At 46.1% G+C, this 14,948-nt stretch overlaps 1 protein-coding gene across 1 annotated transcript in view; it reads right to left on the bottom strand.

Annotated features, from left to right (window-relative positions):
• Positions 1-14,948, bottom strand: part of LOC115479653 (oxysterol-binding protein 2-like) — a 378,141-nt gene that overhangs the window by 9,073 nt on the left and 354,120 nt on the right. Inside the window, exons 14-15 of the mRNA XM_030217714.1 lie at positions 13,399-13,583; positions 11,052-11,272 (exon numbers count right to left, since the gene is read on the bottom strand). Coding sequence (XP_030073574.1) covers positions 11,052-11,272; positions 13,399-13,583 — 406 coding nt within the window. The remainder of the gene's footprint in view (positions 1-11,051; positions 11,273-13,398; positions 13,584-14,948) is intronic.

Raw genomic sequence — 14,948 nt, 5'->3', positions numbered from 1 at the left:
ATTGCCAAACCTTAGACCATTCTTCTAGCTTCCTCAGATCCTTTTTCATGCTTTCCACTCCCTCCCGGGTGTCCACTCTGTTACAAATCTTAGTATCATCCGCAAATAGGCTAACTCTACCTTCTAACTCTTTGGCAATGTCACTCACAAATATATTGAACAGAATCGGCCCCAGCACCGATCCCTGAGGCACTACTCTTTACCAGTCAATCATCGACATAAGGGAACACATGTATATCCAGTCTGTGTAGTGACACTACAACTACTGCTAGGCATTTTGTGAATACCCTAGGAGGCACTACTCAACTTTCCCTCCTCCGAGTGAATTCCATTAACCACCACCCTCTGGCGTCTGCCCGTCAACCAGTTCCTAATCCAGTTCACCACTTTGGGTCCTATCTTCAGCCCATCCAGTTTATTTAAGAGCCTTCTGTGGGGAACCCTGTCAAAAGCTTTGCTGAAATCTAAGTAGATAACGTCTATAGCACGTCCATGATTCAATTCTCCGGTCACCCAGTCAAAGAATTCAATGAGATTCGTTTGGCACGATTTCCCTTTGGTAAAACCATGTTGTCTCAGATCTTGCAACTTATTGGCTTCCAGGAAATTCACTATCCTTTCCTTCAGCATTGCTTCCATTACTTTTCCAATAACCGAAGTGAGGCTTACCGGCCTGTAGTTTTCAGCTTCTTCTTTATCACCACTTTTGTGAAGAGGGACCACATCCACCATTCTCCAATCTCTCGGAACCTCTCCCGTCTCCAAGGATTTATTAAACAAATCTTTAAGAGGACCTGCCAGAACCAGAACTATCTGCAGACAAATTATTCTGTACTAGGTCTAGGGGAGGGAACCTTGGAACCTATACAGTTACTTCCAAGAGAGAAGAATGCGACTGGAAAAGCAAGCTGGAATATATTAGTTTTATTATAGATATCATAGATAAGAAAATATAGAATATATGCAAAATATATATAAACTCTGGCAAAGCTTTGGCTGAATACAAAATTACTGGCTGATAAAAATTACAATCATACGTCACGCTACTAAACACTAATTCTTACTGGTTACCAGATAAAATTACACAACTGTTTGGTCAGGTTACACTATGTTACGAGGTAGTACAGTTATTAGCAGCTTATCTCCTGATCACGGTATGACTATACCCAGTCCTTTGCTCAGGTAATTTCCACTAACTAGCCCCAGACTAATAGGAAATGGAGTGGAGGAGTAGCCTAGTGGTTAGGGTGGTGGACTTTGGTCCTGGGGAACTGAGTTCGATTCCCACCTCAGGCAGCTCCTTATGACTCTGGGCAAGTCACTTAACCTTCCATTGCCCCATGTAAGCCACATTGAGCCTGCCATGAGTGGGAAAGCGTGGGGTACAAATATAACAAAAAAAAAAACATCACCGTGTCTCTCACCCGGCTGACCTTCGTGTCAGTCTCTCAGGAGTTGCACAGGATACTTCCCAGACTCAAGCTGAGGTACCAGCGAGTCTTTGTCAGAGCCAGGACAGACACTCTGCAGCAGACAGGGAGGGCACAGGTCACTCCTTACAGGTAGCTGAACCACACGGTACTTTCCTCCAGATACACAGTTCATCAGTTGGTGGACCTTATTAGATCTCACTGGTCTTCTTTCCACCTCCACTTTCTTCCAAGGCTTCCGACTAACTGATTTCTCCTTGTTCCCGCTCTCCTGAGTCCCTGATGCACAGGTGACCAGCCAGGACCAATCTGGATCTTCCTCGGCTCACTGCATGGCAAGAAGCGTCCATTGTTCTTGACCTTTAAGTTGTTACATTTTGGTATGCATTTTCTGTTTCTCACCCGCCTTGCTGGAGCCTTCAGCTTCTCGGGGAGATAAAGGGGGGCTGGTTTGCCCACAGCATGTCCTTGGTGTTACATGTCTGCTAGCTTTTCCAGAAAGCTGAATTAGCTAAATCACTGCTGTGCAGGTCAGAGTTTACAGCCTCCATTTTGATGTCATAGGATTATACAGGCCAAGACCAGCAAGGTGAGACACACAGGGAAATACTCCTACAGACCACATCCACCGTTCTCCAATCCCTTGGAACCTCTCCCGTCTCCAAGGATTTATTAAACAAATCTTTAAGAGGACCTGCCAGAACCTCTCTGAGCTCCCTCAATATCCTGGGGTGGATCCCGTCCGGTCCCATGGCTTTGTCCACCTTCAGATTTTTTAAGTTGTTCATACACACACTCTTCCGTGAACAGCTCTATATCCACTCCATTCTCAAATGTACTTTTGCCAGTCCATCGTGGTCCTTCTCCAGGATTTTCTTCTGTAAAAACAGAACAAAAGTATCTATTTAGCAAATTTGCTTTTTCTTCATCTTCATCTACATAGCAATTCACAGTATCTTTTAGGCTCACAATTCCCTTTTTAGTCATTCTCCTTTCACTAATATACCTGAAGAAATTTTTGTCACCCCTCCTTACATTTCTAGCCATTTGTTCTTCCGCTTGAGCTTTCGCTAGACGTATCTCTCTCTTGGCTTCTTTCTGTTTCATCCGGTATTCCTCCCCGTGTTCCTCTTCTTAAGTTTTTCTGTATTTCAGGAACGCCAACTCTTTAGCCTTTATTTTCTCAGCCACTTGCTTGGAGAACCATATCGGTTTCCTTTTTCTCTTGCTTTTATGTACTCTCCTTACATAAAGGTTTGTGGCTCTATTTATAGCTTCTTTCAGCTTGGACCACTGTCCTTCACTTCTCGTACGTCCTCCCAGCCCATCAGTTCCTTCCTCAGGTATTCCCCCATTTTACTAAAATCGGCACGCTTGAAATCCAGGACTTTGAGTTTTGAGTGGCCACCCTCCACTTCAGCTGTCATATCAAGCCAAACCATTTGATGGTCACTGCTGCCCAGGCGGGCACCCACTCGGACATTTGACACACTATCCCCATTTGTGAGCACCAGATCAAGCGTCGCTCCCTCCCTCGTGGGTTCCGTCACCATTTGTCTGAGCAGAACACTTTGGAAAGCATCCACGTTCTACTTCTTTCCGATTCCGCAGACGGAACCTTCCAATCTACATCCAGCAGATTGAAATCTCCCAGCAACAGCACCTCTCTCTTGTTTCCCAACTTTTGAATATCTGCGATCAGGTCTTTATCTAATTCCTCCAATTGTGTCAGAGGTCTGTAGACAACACCCACGTGGACAGAGGTTCTATCATCTCTTTTTAAGGTGATCCATATCGCTTCTTCGTTTCCGCTGCTGGACTGAATGATCCAGGTCAGAGACACGCAGCCATGAGAGTCTGCGCACCACTATACCTTGGGCAGCGAACCTAGATGCTACATCGAAAGTGTTGAACATACCCCTGGCCAGGAACTTTCGACACGCCTTCTGCTGCCTGACCACCTGGTGAAAAGGTTCGGCGAGCTCTGGAGGAAGTGCTTCGACCAAACTGGACAGTTGCCTCACCGAGTTCCGCAAGTGGATGCTCGTGTAGAGCTGGTAAGTTTGGATCTTGGCGGCGAGCATAGCGGCCTGATAAGTTTTCCTCCCAAAAGAATCCAAGGTCCTAGACTCTCTGCCTGGGGGTGCCAAGGCATAGTCTCTAGTAGTCTTGGTTCTTCTGAGAGCAGAGTCCACCACCATGGAATCGTGAGGTAGTTGGGCCTTCACCATTACTGGTTCTCCATGGACTCTGTACTGGGACTCAGCTTTTTTGGGAACCACTGGATTAGATAGAGGGAACGACCAGTTTCGCATAAGAACTTCAGAGTGTGTTATGCAAGGGGGCCGTTGCAACTTCTGTGGGTGGAAAGGATAGTCCAAGACCTCGAGCACCTCGGCCCATCCACAACCTCCATACGGAAAGGAATGTCCTTAGACATTTCCCGAACGGAGGAAAAAGAAAGACTCTCAGGTGGAGACATCTCTTCTTTCAATCGATGGAGTAGGATCAGATGGGACGCCGTATGACTCTTCCTCCAAAAAGTATCTGGGATCTTTCTCCTCCTCCCATGAGAACTCATCATCGGTGTCAGACAAAAGCTCTCTGAGAGCAGTCCAAACCCGAGCCTGTCTTGACGTCGAGGAACGATGATCTCGAGGGGGATGTCGAGAAGTCGACTCCTGCCTAGACTGCGGCGAAGCTTCCTCCGCCAACGTCGTGGGAGAATTGACCCGGATGGCAGCCGACGTCAATGCCGACGGGGACCTCACCACAGGTGAAGGCCCAGATGCCGCTTCCACAGTCAATGTAGGAGGCGCAAGCACCCCTGGCACCGACGCAGACTGGCGCAGCTATCCCTCCAGAAGCTCTGGAAGAAAGGCCCTGATGCACTCGTCGAGAGCCTCCATCGAAAAAGGCTGTGGGGCTGGTGGCAGAATCTGAGGGGGCTCGAGAGCCGGTACCAAGCTGCCGGAAGACCGACGCATCGGCACCTCCTGGATAGAGGGTGAGCGGTCCTCTCGGCACCGACGCTTCTCGGGTGCCGAATCCTTCGGCTCCCCGGAGCTCTCGGTACCGTGTCTGGAAGGAGAACGATGATGGTGCTTCTTAGTCTTCACTCGACGCCCGTCATTGAGACTCCTTGGTACCGAAGAGGAGGACGTGGAATCCTCACGCCTCCTCGGGGCTGGGTCCGATGAAGGTCGGTCCTGAGGGGCCTGCATAGCAGTTGTGATAAAGTCACATCCAGGATAGTTGGATTAAGGCAGTTTCAGTCTGAAATACAAGTCCCAGAAGGCATTGCAGGCAAGGAGCCATGGAGTGAGATGAAGAACCTGGACTGGACTCCTAGCTGCAATAGGGGAAGACACGGGTGTAAGCTGGCAGGTTGTGTAGATTGGCTGCCACTAGGGGAAAAGAGAGATAGGAAACCCTGTGTGCAGGAGCTCATCGTTAGTCTAAAGCTTAACTCAGCTGGTATGGGTGTGGGGGAAGCTAATGGAAGGAGAATGATTGGTTGTGAGAGCAGAAGCCAGGGATTGATTAGGCAGGTGGGAAGGAGTCCCAGGGGAGAGAGAAGCAGAAGGAGAGAAGCAGTTGCAGGCTGAAAATCCTTGGGTAAGAGAGGTCCCTAAAGTACTGAAGCAGGCTGAAATCCCTTGGGTGTGAGGAAGTCCCAAAATTATTTGCAGGCTGAAAATCCTTGGGTAAGGGAGGTCCCTAAAGTATTGAATTTACCAGTGAAGCTGATGCAGGGTGAAATCCCTTGGGTATGAGGAGTCCCTAAAGTATTGAACTCTCCTGAAGGTAAAGAGAGTGCTGCTTTGTGATTTAACTGTGATGATGAACTGAAAGAACTGCTTCTATTTGGAACTGAACTACTGCTTACTGTGCACTGGATAAAGAGCCCAGATTGGAGCTGACTGTGAGCCTGTATTGAATCCTGATATGTGCTGATAGCCTACTGCTTAAAGGGGACTATGTGCCACACACTTTCAGGTGGCTTACATGTGCTTAAGATTGAAGGTGAATGCGGCTGTTGGAACTGTGTATCAGGTCTACTAGAAACCTGCATGGAATAAAGTCCTTAAGATTGAAGTTGCTGGTGGACATTTATTTCTTGACTGTACCGGGAGCCTGTGGCTGGAGGAGACTGTTCTATCCTTGGCTGCACTTAGAGGTACCTGGTTACACAGTAGGCCTCGAGACAGGTGGAGACCCACTCAATGCCTCGCTGCTCCTGATGCGGTGTGATAATTTGGCAGCCATTACCTGTGCTCTCAATGTTGATGCTTCCCTTGACGTCGACACCGAAGCCACCAACCTTGGTACCGATGTCGATGCCAACGTCGAAGGACCGGACCGATCAGCAAAATGTCTTTCACGCTGAGCCTCCCGAGACACTTGGGTCCGCTTTTTCATTAGAGAACACAGCTTACAAGCAGCTGGAAGATGATCGGGACCAAGGCACTGGAGACACCACGCGTGGGGGTCGGTACCCGAGATGTTCCGGTTGCACCGAGTACAACGCTTGAAGCCGCTGGGTGTCCTCGATGACATGGACAGAAAAACAGCAGCTGTGAAATTAAAAGACGCGATTGTGCCAATAAAAGAGGCATAAAAATGGGAAAAGTAAACCCAACCATGCAGCCAAAAGAGGGCCGCAAAGAAAAGAAAGAAAACTTACAACAGGGAGAAAACTAAGAAAATAAGGGAACTAAATACACAAAATCTTTTTTTTTTTTTAACTTTTATGGAAGCTAATGAAAAAAGAAAAAAACTCATGCGCGATCCCCTGGACTGAAGGCAACAGCCAAGCAGAAAAAAACTCCGTGTTACCAGTGTCACGGAAAAAAAGCAACTGAGGGACTCACGCTCTTGTTGCGGGCGGGAAGCTGTTCGTGCATGCGCAGTGCGCTCTGCCCATGCAACGGAGCATTTGAGAGACTTCTTCGTTTGCTCTCAAGATTTTGCCGGTCTCCTGGGCCGTCGCGGACGACGACCCAATGGTGAGAATAATCAGCCTGCTTGTCCTCAGAGAATGACAATTTAAAGTAGTTGTATTACATTACGCATAATTAAACTCTGGAATTCCTTGCCGGAGAACGTGGTGAAGGCGGTTAGCTTGGCAGAGTTTAAAAAGGGGTTAGACGGTTTCCTAAAGGATAAGTCCATAACCCACTACTAAATGGACTTGGGAAAAATCCACAATTCCAGGAATAACATGTATAGAATGTTTGTACGTTTGGGAAGCTTGCCAGGTGCCCTTGGCCTGGATTGGCCGCTGTCGTGGACAGGATGCTGGGCTCGATGGACCCTTGGTCTTTTCCCAGTCTGGCATTACTTATGTACTTATTGTCTTAAATACTATTATATTAGTTTTTTTGAGTTATGCTGAAAACAATAATCATTTTATTACTACTATTGTGTGTTCCTAGTGATTGTCCAGCTTCTTCAAATTGTAATCCACGTAGAACCGAGAGACTGACAGGGGAAAATAAGTCACGCTGTAATATAATACCAAAGCACTATACTGTAGCCCAGTGGCAGCCCTACATTACGCTGAGGCGGGGGGGCCTCAGGCAGCACTCTTTATGGAACGACATCTTTCCCCCCTTCCTTCCTGAACTCCCGTCCCCGGCCTACCTTCTTTTTTTGTTTTTCAAAAGTTGTCATCGGTGGCAGCGATTCCCATATGTTGCCCTGCCATCAGCACCGGCGTTTCCTCTGTACTGCAGGCCGCCTCTCTTCTGTAACTTCCTGTTTCCTCAGAGGCAGGCCACAATACAGAGGAGATGCCGGTGCTGGTGGCAGGGCAGTGTACAGGGATCGCTGCTGCCACTGACTTTTGAAAACAATAACAACAAGAAAGAAGGTAGGCTTGGGGAGGGCTAGTTGAGGAAGGAAGGGGGAGAGATGCCAGACCGCGGCTGGGGGGAGGGAGTAAACAGAGAGAGTTAGTAGAAAGCATGTGGAAAAATGCTGGACTTGGGGGGGGGGGGGGGGGGGGTGCCATATCATCACTGCCTCAGGCAGCAGATTGCCTTAGGCTGTCCCTGCTGTAGCCACCTCTGACTACAGGGAAGAGGGGTGTCTATGGGAAGGTATCTGATTGAGTGGGGTTCAGGAGTGAGCATGAGTATTAGAAAACCACAGTCTCTTAAGGATGGCACCCAGGAGCATCGAGTCAGGTGTTAGTGCATCCATGCTCCCGAGGAAAAATAATGCAGCTTGCAAGGTTGAATGCAAGTTGTGTTAATTATTTACTGTGGGAGTTACTAACCTTCAGTACTGAGTTAATGACTCCCATGGTAAATTACGCTGTGCTAACTACCCCTCTAAATGCCTATGTACAGACCTTGCACGCTTTATCAAGTGGAATAAATGTCCTGTTTTTTCTTAAGTAGGGCACAGGATAATTTATTTTAAAACAACAGAACTTTTCTTTATAAAGCTGTTTATCTGGTATGGAAAAATTAGTTAATTACCTGATAATTTTCTTTCCTTTAGTCCCAAAGGATCAGTCCAGACAAATGGGTTGTGACCATCTGCCAGGAGGTGGAGATAGAGAACTCTAATGAGTTCTGACTCATAAGTTCCTGCACTTAGCAACCAAGCCAGTATTCGATAAAGCAGTGAAATTTCGGAGAAAAAACTCGAGCCTCAGAAAAAGAACTAGGAAATAAAGGGCAAAACTCATGCCTTAGAAATAACAGAACTCAACATGTAATTAAGCTCTAGAATTCGTTGCCAGAGAATGTAGTAAAAGCAGTTAGCATAGCAGGGTTTAAAAAGGTTTGGATGGCTTCTTAAAGGAAAAGTCCATACACCATTATTAAAATGGACTTGGGGAAAATCCACTGCTTATTTGTAGGATAAGCAGCATAAAATGTATTCTACTGTTTTGGGATCTTGTTAGGTACTTGTGACCTGGATTGGCCACTGTTGGAAACAGGATGTTGGGCTTGATGGACCTTCGGTCTGTACCAGTATGGCAACACTTATGTACCCGAAATGACAAAGAACCCGGAAAAACCAAAACCATCACAGAAGGGCTGGTTCTGGACTCAGGTAATTAACTAACTTTTCCTTCCATTACATCTCAGGGATCAGTCCAGACAAATGGTATGTACAAAAGCAATCCTTAAGAGGGGAGGGACTGTGATATCCCTGCAGTGAGAACCGTGGCCCTGAAGGAAGCAACTGCTCGAGCAGACACATCCAAATGGTAATGCTTAACAAAGGAATGAGAAGACCACCATGTCGCTGAACAACAGATCTCTGTCAATGAAACCGCTCTAGACGCTGCCAAAGAAGTCTACTACTACTGCTACTTATCATTTCTAAAGCGCTACTAGACGTACGCAGCGCAGTCGCCAAAGACCTGGTAGAATGAGCCTTGATGTGCATGGAAACAGATCTACTCCTCAGAATGTAAGCCGAAAAAATAGCCTCCTTAAGCCATCGAACCACTGTCATTTTGGAGGCTGACAAACCCTTCCGGTGTCTCGTAAAGAGGACAAAAAGATGATCAGACCACCTGAAATCGTTGGTAGTGGTAAGATATATTGCATAAGGACACGCTTCACATCCAACAGTCGCAGGGAAGCATATTCTGCGGAATAGACTTCCCTGGAAAAAGAAACAAACACAGTCTGATCGACATGAAAAGGAGATACAATCTTCAGCAAAAAGGATGGAAGTGCTGTACAGAAATCCCCGAGTCAGAAAAGTGGAGAAAGGGATATCTACAAGCTCTGAAACTCTCCGTGCTGATGAAATGGCAACTAGAAATACTGCCTTTAAAGTAAGATCTTTGATAGTTGCTGAACAAAAGGGCTCAAAGAGCCTTAAGAACCCACTTGAAGACTCCATTGAAGACAAATATTGTGGAGATGGGGGATGCAGATGAGTGACTCTCTTCAGGAATTACACTATATCAGGGTGAGCAGCTAATGAGGCATTCTGAATCTTGCCTGTATGACACGCCAACACTGCCACCTGAACCTTGAGCGAATTGAGAGCCAAGCCTTTTTTGAATCTCTCCTGAAGGAAGGATAAATCTGACACAGGGAAGCATGAAATGAAGAAACAGAAATTTGCAGACCAGCTCTCAAAAGTTCTCCACACTCTAGAATAATAAGAAGTGGACTGCTTTCGGGCTTGCTGCAAGGTAGTAATAACATCATCCGAAAACCTTTCTTCCTCAATTGCGCCCTCTCAAGAGCCAGGCCGTAAGACCAAAGTGGGAGGGATCCTCCATAAGTAATGGACCTTAGTGGAATAAGCCCATTTGTGGAGGAAGAGTCAACTGAGGTGCGATCTGAAGACGGATGAGGTCCGCATATCAAGGACGTTTGGGCCAGTCCAGAGCTACAAGAACGACCTTCCCGGGATGACACTCAATCCTGTGCAACATCCTTCCCATGAGAGGCCACAGAGGAAACACGTAAAGGAGGCTGTCTGACAGCCAAGGCTGTACCAGTTCATCCGGTTCCTAGAGAGTCTTTCTCCCTGAAGTGGCTGTAGAATCTGTCTACTTGCACATTGAGTCTGGATGCCATAACGTCCAGAACCAGAAGGCCCCAGTGTGTGGAAATGAGGTGAAATGCAGTCTTTCATAGTTGCCATTCCCCCGGGTCCAGAGACACTCTGCTGAGGAAATCCGCTTGCAAGCTCAGTGAACCCGCTATGTGAGACCCTGAAATTGGAATGTTCAATTCTGCCCACTGAAAAGAAGACGCTCCTCTTGGGCTAGAGATACACTCTTTGCTCCTCCTTGTCTGTTGATGTAAGAAACGGCTGTAACATTGTTCGAGAGCACGTGCTCTGGCCTCCTGCGAAAAAGAGGCACAAAGGCTAGGAGAGCTTTCCAGACAGCTTCCAATCTTGTGACCTCCAAGGCACTGAGGCCCCACAATCTTCCCAAAGCACAATTGCTCTCAAAAAGAACCACAGTGGCTGTTTTAAAAATAGAGGCAGGAGAAAAACAGAAGGGAAGACAGATAAAGTGGTAGAAAATGGCAAAGGAAGAGATGGGAGGGACCTAGACCACTATCTGAGGCACAGGATACTCTCATTCCCAAATTCAACTGCACCTGCAAGCAGATCAGGAGGCCACACAGAAGTCACCACAGCACACAGGAGCTGCTATCCTGCCTGATGGAGATAGAGAATACTGGCTTGGTTTCTAAGTGTAGGAGCTTATGAGACAGAGGCACAACTCATTAGAGCTCTCTCCACCTGCTGGTGGAGGGTCACAACCCATTTGTCTGGACTAATCCTTGGGATGTAATGGAAATACTACATACTCCCCTGATATTGTTCTCTTGTGTTTCTATCATACCGCTTCAATAAATTCTGTAGCTAAAATCTTAGGGTAACAACGTCACATTCCACTCTGTAACTGCAACACACCATTGTAACTTAGCCTAACTGTATACTGTAAGCCATTTTGAACAGCAACCTGTTTTTAGATAATAGTGAAATGCAAGAATGCATAAATAAATAGAATAAATAAAATCATAGACTCTGTGCACCCTATTCTGTGATTACCGACTCTCTGACACGTGCTGCTGTTGCTTCTGGTACTTTCTTGCTGGGTAGCTTGCAGGCACTCACCATATTCCAAGGCCTGGACAGCCTCCACTTCCCGCCGGCGTCGCACAGCTCTCTGCTTCTCCTCTAGTCGCTGCTTTTCCACATTTGCCTCATCCCACTTGCCATTTTCCATGAGGCGTTGGTCAGGGCGTAGCCTACTGTCTGTGGGTGCAATCCTCTCCGCTGGTTCATTCAACATCAGTGCCAGCTCCGAGAAGCAGTACATCTTTTCTGCATTCTCCCTATCAGCAAAGGAGAACTGGTAAATAAATGAATGAAATGCTGTGGCTTTTGTCATCAGGCCACCTAATGGTATGAGAATCTGGCCACTAGGCGGAGAGGAACAGCCAGAATGATTCACAGTAAAAGTCACCATGCTCATTAATCCTATTGCTGGCTCGGCATTTTTATTTATCTAAATGAACACCTGGAAGTCCTTCCATTTAGAAAGGTATTTTATGATTTCAACAAATTTAGCCAGAATGAAGCAAGAAATATTGCTGACGAATCAGACACAGTCAGTTATAGCAGTTAGGTGAACCATGTGCCAACCAACCATACCCAAGTCCCTCTGGATGATAAATACCAGGCCTGGAAATTTCCACACAGAAGTTAATGGCACTGCTGCAGAGACACTAGGTTATACCCAGAAAAGTCAATTATCTCTCTGCTTTTGATTTATATGGTTTCTAAATATTAATGAATAAAATTAACACGTTCCAATTGAGGTTTAAGAGAATTCCCATGAAGTCATCAAACTGCAAAACTTTTAAAGGGCTAATTTCAAGTCACTGACATGTACAAAGATCGAATTACCCATATAAACTGCCTATTGGAAAACTGTTGCCCTCCACTGTGGTTAAAAGGCAGGTTCTTTCTTCCACAACATGGACCAGTCTAGCTGCAGGCCAGGAGGCATTGTCAATGGGGTGGGGGAGCGTTAAGTTGGAAGACAAAAACAACCCACATAGATTGCAATTTCACAGTTAAACAGGAAAAAAATACCATAGGAAAAAAGGGGTCACATGTCCAAGATTATTCAAGAGATTAGCAGAGATCAAGTGTACATTGAATGGACATGAGCTCTGCTAATGAGAGACCACAACCAATGAAGATCTGTGATAAAACTGCAAACAGCTACACTTTTCTACTGACGCTTTCCATATTTCTCTGTTACTTTGCACCCTGTATCAAGTTCCAAAACATAAAAAACTCCAGTGCATGTGTTTTCTCTTTGAAAATCAGTCCAAAACCTGCATATTAAAAATATCTATGGATTCTGTCCTACTTTAGACAACTTGAGACTTGCTCCATTATTACCCCCTGGGACATGTATAGGGGATCTCTGAGGGAGAGGCAGTGTGTCATCAAACACCAATAAGATCATTACTTGATTTGCTATATGAAACCAAGAGTGACAAAATGTGATGATGTCAGCAGTAACTGTAGGTTCCCTTGAAAGCACAAGCAATTGGTTTTCTAACAGAAGTGGGAAGATGGTTTCTGGAGGGGAATACACTCAACGCTTCTCGGGGCAGAACCTGGTAATGTGGTTCTGAGGCTGTCAGCAGGTTTATTGCTGTAAATATTACACTCCTTGCATTTTCTCATCTCATGGTGTACTGCAGCAAACTCACTAACCCATGAAAGAAGCTGTCATTTTGCTCTAACCCCATCCTGGGAGAAACGGTTTGCTCAAATTGAGTTGGCACAATGGCTTTCGTGATGCAGTAAAAGTGGTAGAAAAAGACAATATCGAAATTTAAGAAAGCACAAAGTCAGTATTGGGCGACAGAAAGGTACAGTTTTTGAGTTGGATGGACAGGCTGGATAGGCCATACGGTCTTTAGCTGCCATCATTTTCTATAGTTCTATCAGTGCTCCATTGAATAAACGGGAAAAAGAAAAACAATATTGCCATTAGCCTACCAAAATACTTGCTCTCCAAACTGCTCAGATTTTATTATAAAATATGTTAACATTACATCAAGTGTGTACCATAGTAGCACCTCATGGCATTCCACTGGTGTTCATCAGACAACCATTTAAAAATTCTGTAGAAGGTATCAGCAACGTTTCATATAAAATGAGTATGGCTAAGAAATCACCTATTCAGGAAGGAACCAGCAACAGATATAACATTGTCTGTGATACTCTCCCAATTAAGATGCATTAATGGAGAAGGAGAGTGAACACAGGACACTTACAGAAAGGTCAAAAGGTAAGCTGGGGGCAGTTCTTGTGGTCAGTGAGCTGCGTGAATGACACTCACAGGAGGGGGTAGTTCTTGTGGTCAGTAGGCTGGGTGCATGAGACTCACAGGAGAGGGCAGTTCTTGTGTTCACTGAGATGTGTGCGGGAGACTTACGGGAGGGGGTATTTCTTCCAGATGACTTTGGGGGGCAGCGTTTGGTAGACCATCTTCTGTTTGCCCTCTGAGCTGCTGTTGCCTCGGGTGCTCTGAATGACTTTGGCATACTCCATCTTGTCATCCCAGGTTCCAGACAAGACGAAGTGAGCTTTACCATCCGCACCTGTGACCACACCTGTCACCTACAAAGGTGAGAGAAAACCATCCTGTTACAAGTCACACAAGCCACTGATGCCCACTTCCAAACTGCACTCTGAACACTAGTGATATCAGCCCATGAACCAAGTGCAGGCAATGCCCTCTAACGTTATCTACCCATAATGCCCTCTACCTCGCTCAAAACACATTTAACGCATTCTAAATCCATAACCTAACACATAATGCAAAACAAACCTTTAAATTTAGTTCTGATTTCTGACTGAAGTCAGAAGGTACAGATAAGGGACAGGAAGGGAGAGGCAGGAAAGGATCATAACAAAGGTGTCGGGTGGGTGGGACAGAGGGGATGGCACAAATTGTTTTACTCTGAGCCTTGCATAATTCTAGAGTAAGTTCTGTGGGTCACTTGCCAGCAGAGCTAAAAGCCAGCTGAAATGAATACGCAGGAGTTCTCTCGTAAAGCGAATAGTTACTGAAAGAAGAGCATCTCCTCGGTGACAGCCCTGCCAAACATGACAACATTCTCCCCCCCCCCACTTCCTCCTCTGTAGTCAGATCATGATAGTGACCCTATGCCAACAGCATGGAAACCAGTGGTTCTGCATCCCAGCCCCTAGAGCTGCTTGTCTGAGCAGGAAGGGGGGGAGGGTGGGGGCACTAAAGCAGAACCTGCAGGAGAGGAGACAGTGTAATGGGCAGTGAAGAGTTATGCTAGCCCTTGCTCTCAGTAAAATACAGGCCAATGGCTCATAATAAGAGCTAGGCTTCTTAAAATCAGAATCATCTCTGATACAAAAGAGAGCTAGCCTGTAAAAATCACAGATCACCTTTGACACAGTTACAAGTGCTGAACTGGCAAGGGTGGGGGCAATCTACTCTATCAACAATCCTGAGATTGGCACCTGCAAGACGTCATAAGCAAGAGTTGCTATGGTTACGTAGAGATAGTGCTGGGTCAGCTGCACCCCAGATGGGACCATCCAAAGGGGGGGCTACAGGAAGGTTTGGGAATATGTGAAGTCATTCTGATCAACTGATAAGGACTAGGAGCCCAGTTGAGACAGCTGGGGTCCATTGAAATGAATAGGGCCAAAATTGTATATAAGCAGCAGTTTGAGGAGTATTAGTTCAGTCGAGACGAGACGAGACGAGATGAGAAGAAGAAGGAGACGAGAGGAGAAGATGAACAGAGAAGGGAGACTCCAGAAGGCTAGAGAGAGAGGACGTGCCATAATATGCGGTTCCATTATGTGAATGCTTAACCTACCTGTATTACCATTGGTAAGATTGTAATAAACTATCTTATTATATCTACTACATACTGGGTTCCTTTCTAATTACAAGGGTCCATACTGCCTGACGGTGTAAGCCTGTCATGAGCAGATTCA

This window comes from Microcaecilia unicolor, chromosome 11 (genome assembly GCF_901765095.1).
Source record: "Microcaecilia unicolor chromosome 11, aMicUni1.1, whole genome shotgun sequence".
Classification (NCBI taxonomy): domain Eukaryota; kingdom Metazoa; phylum Chordata; class Amphibia; order Gymnophiona; family Siphonopidae; genus Microcaecilia; species Microcaecilia unicolor.
This window is presented reverse-complemented; position numbering and strand designations above follow the sequence as displayed.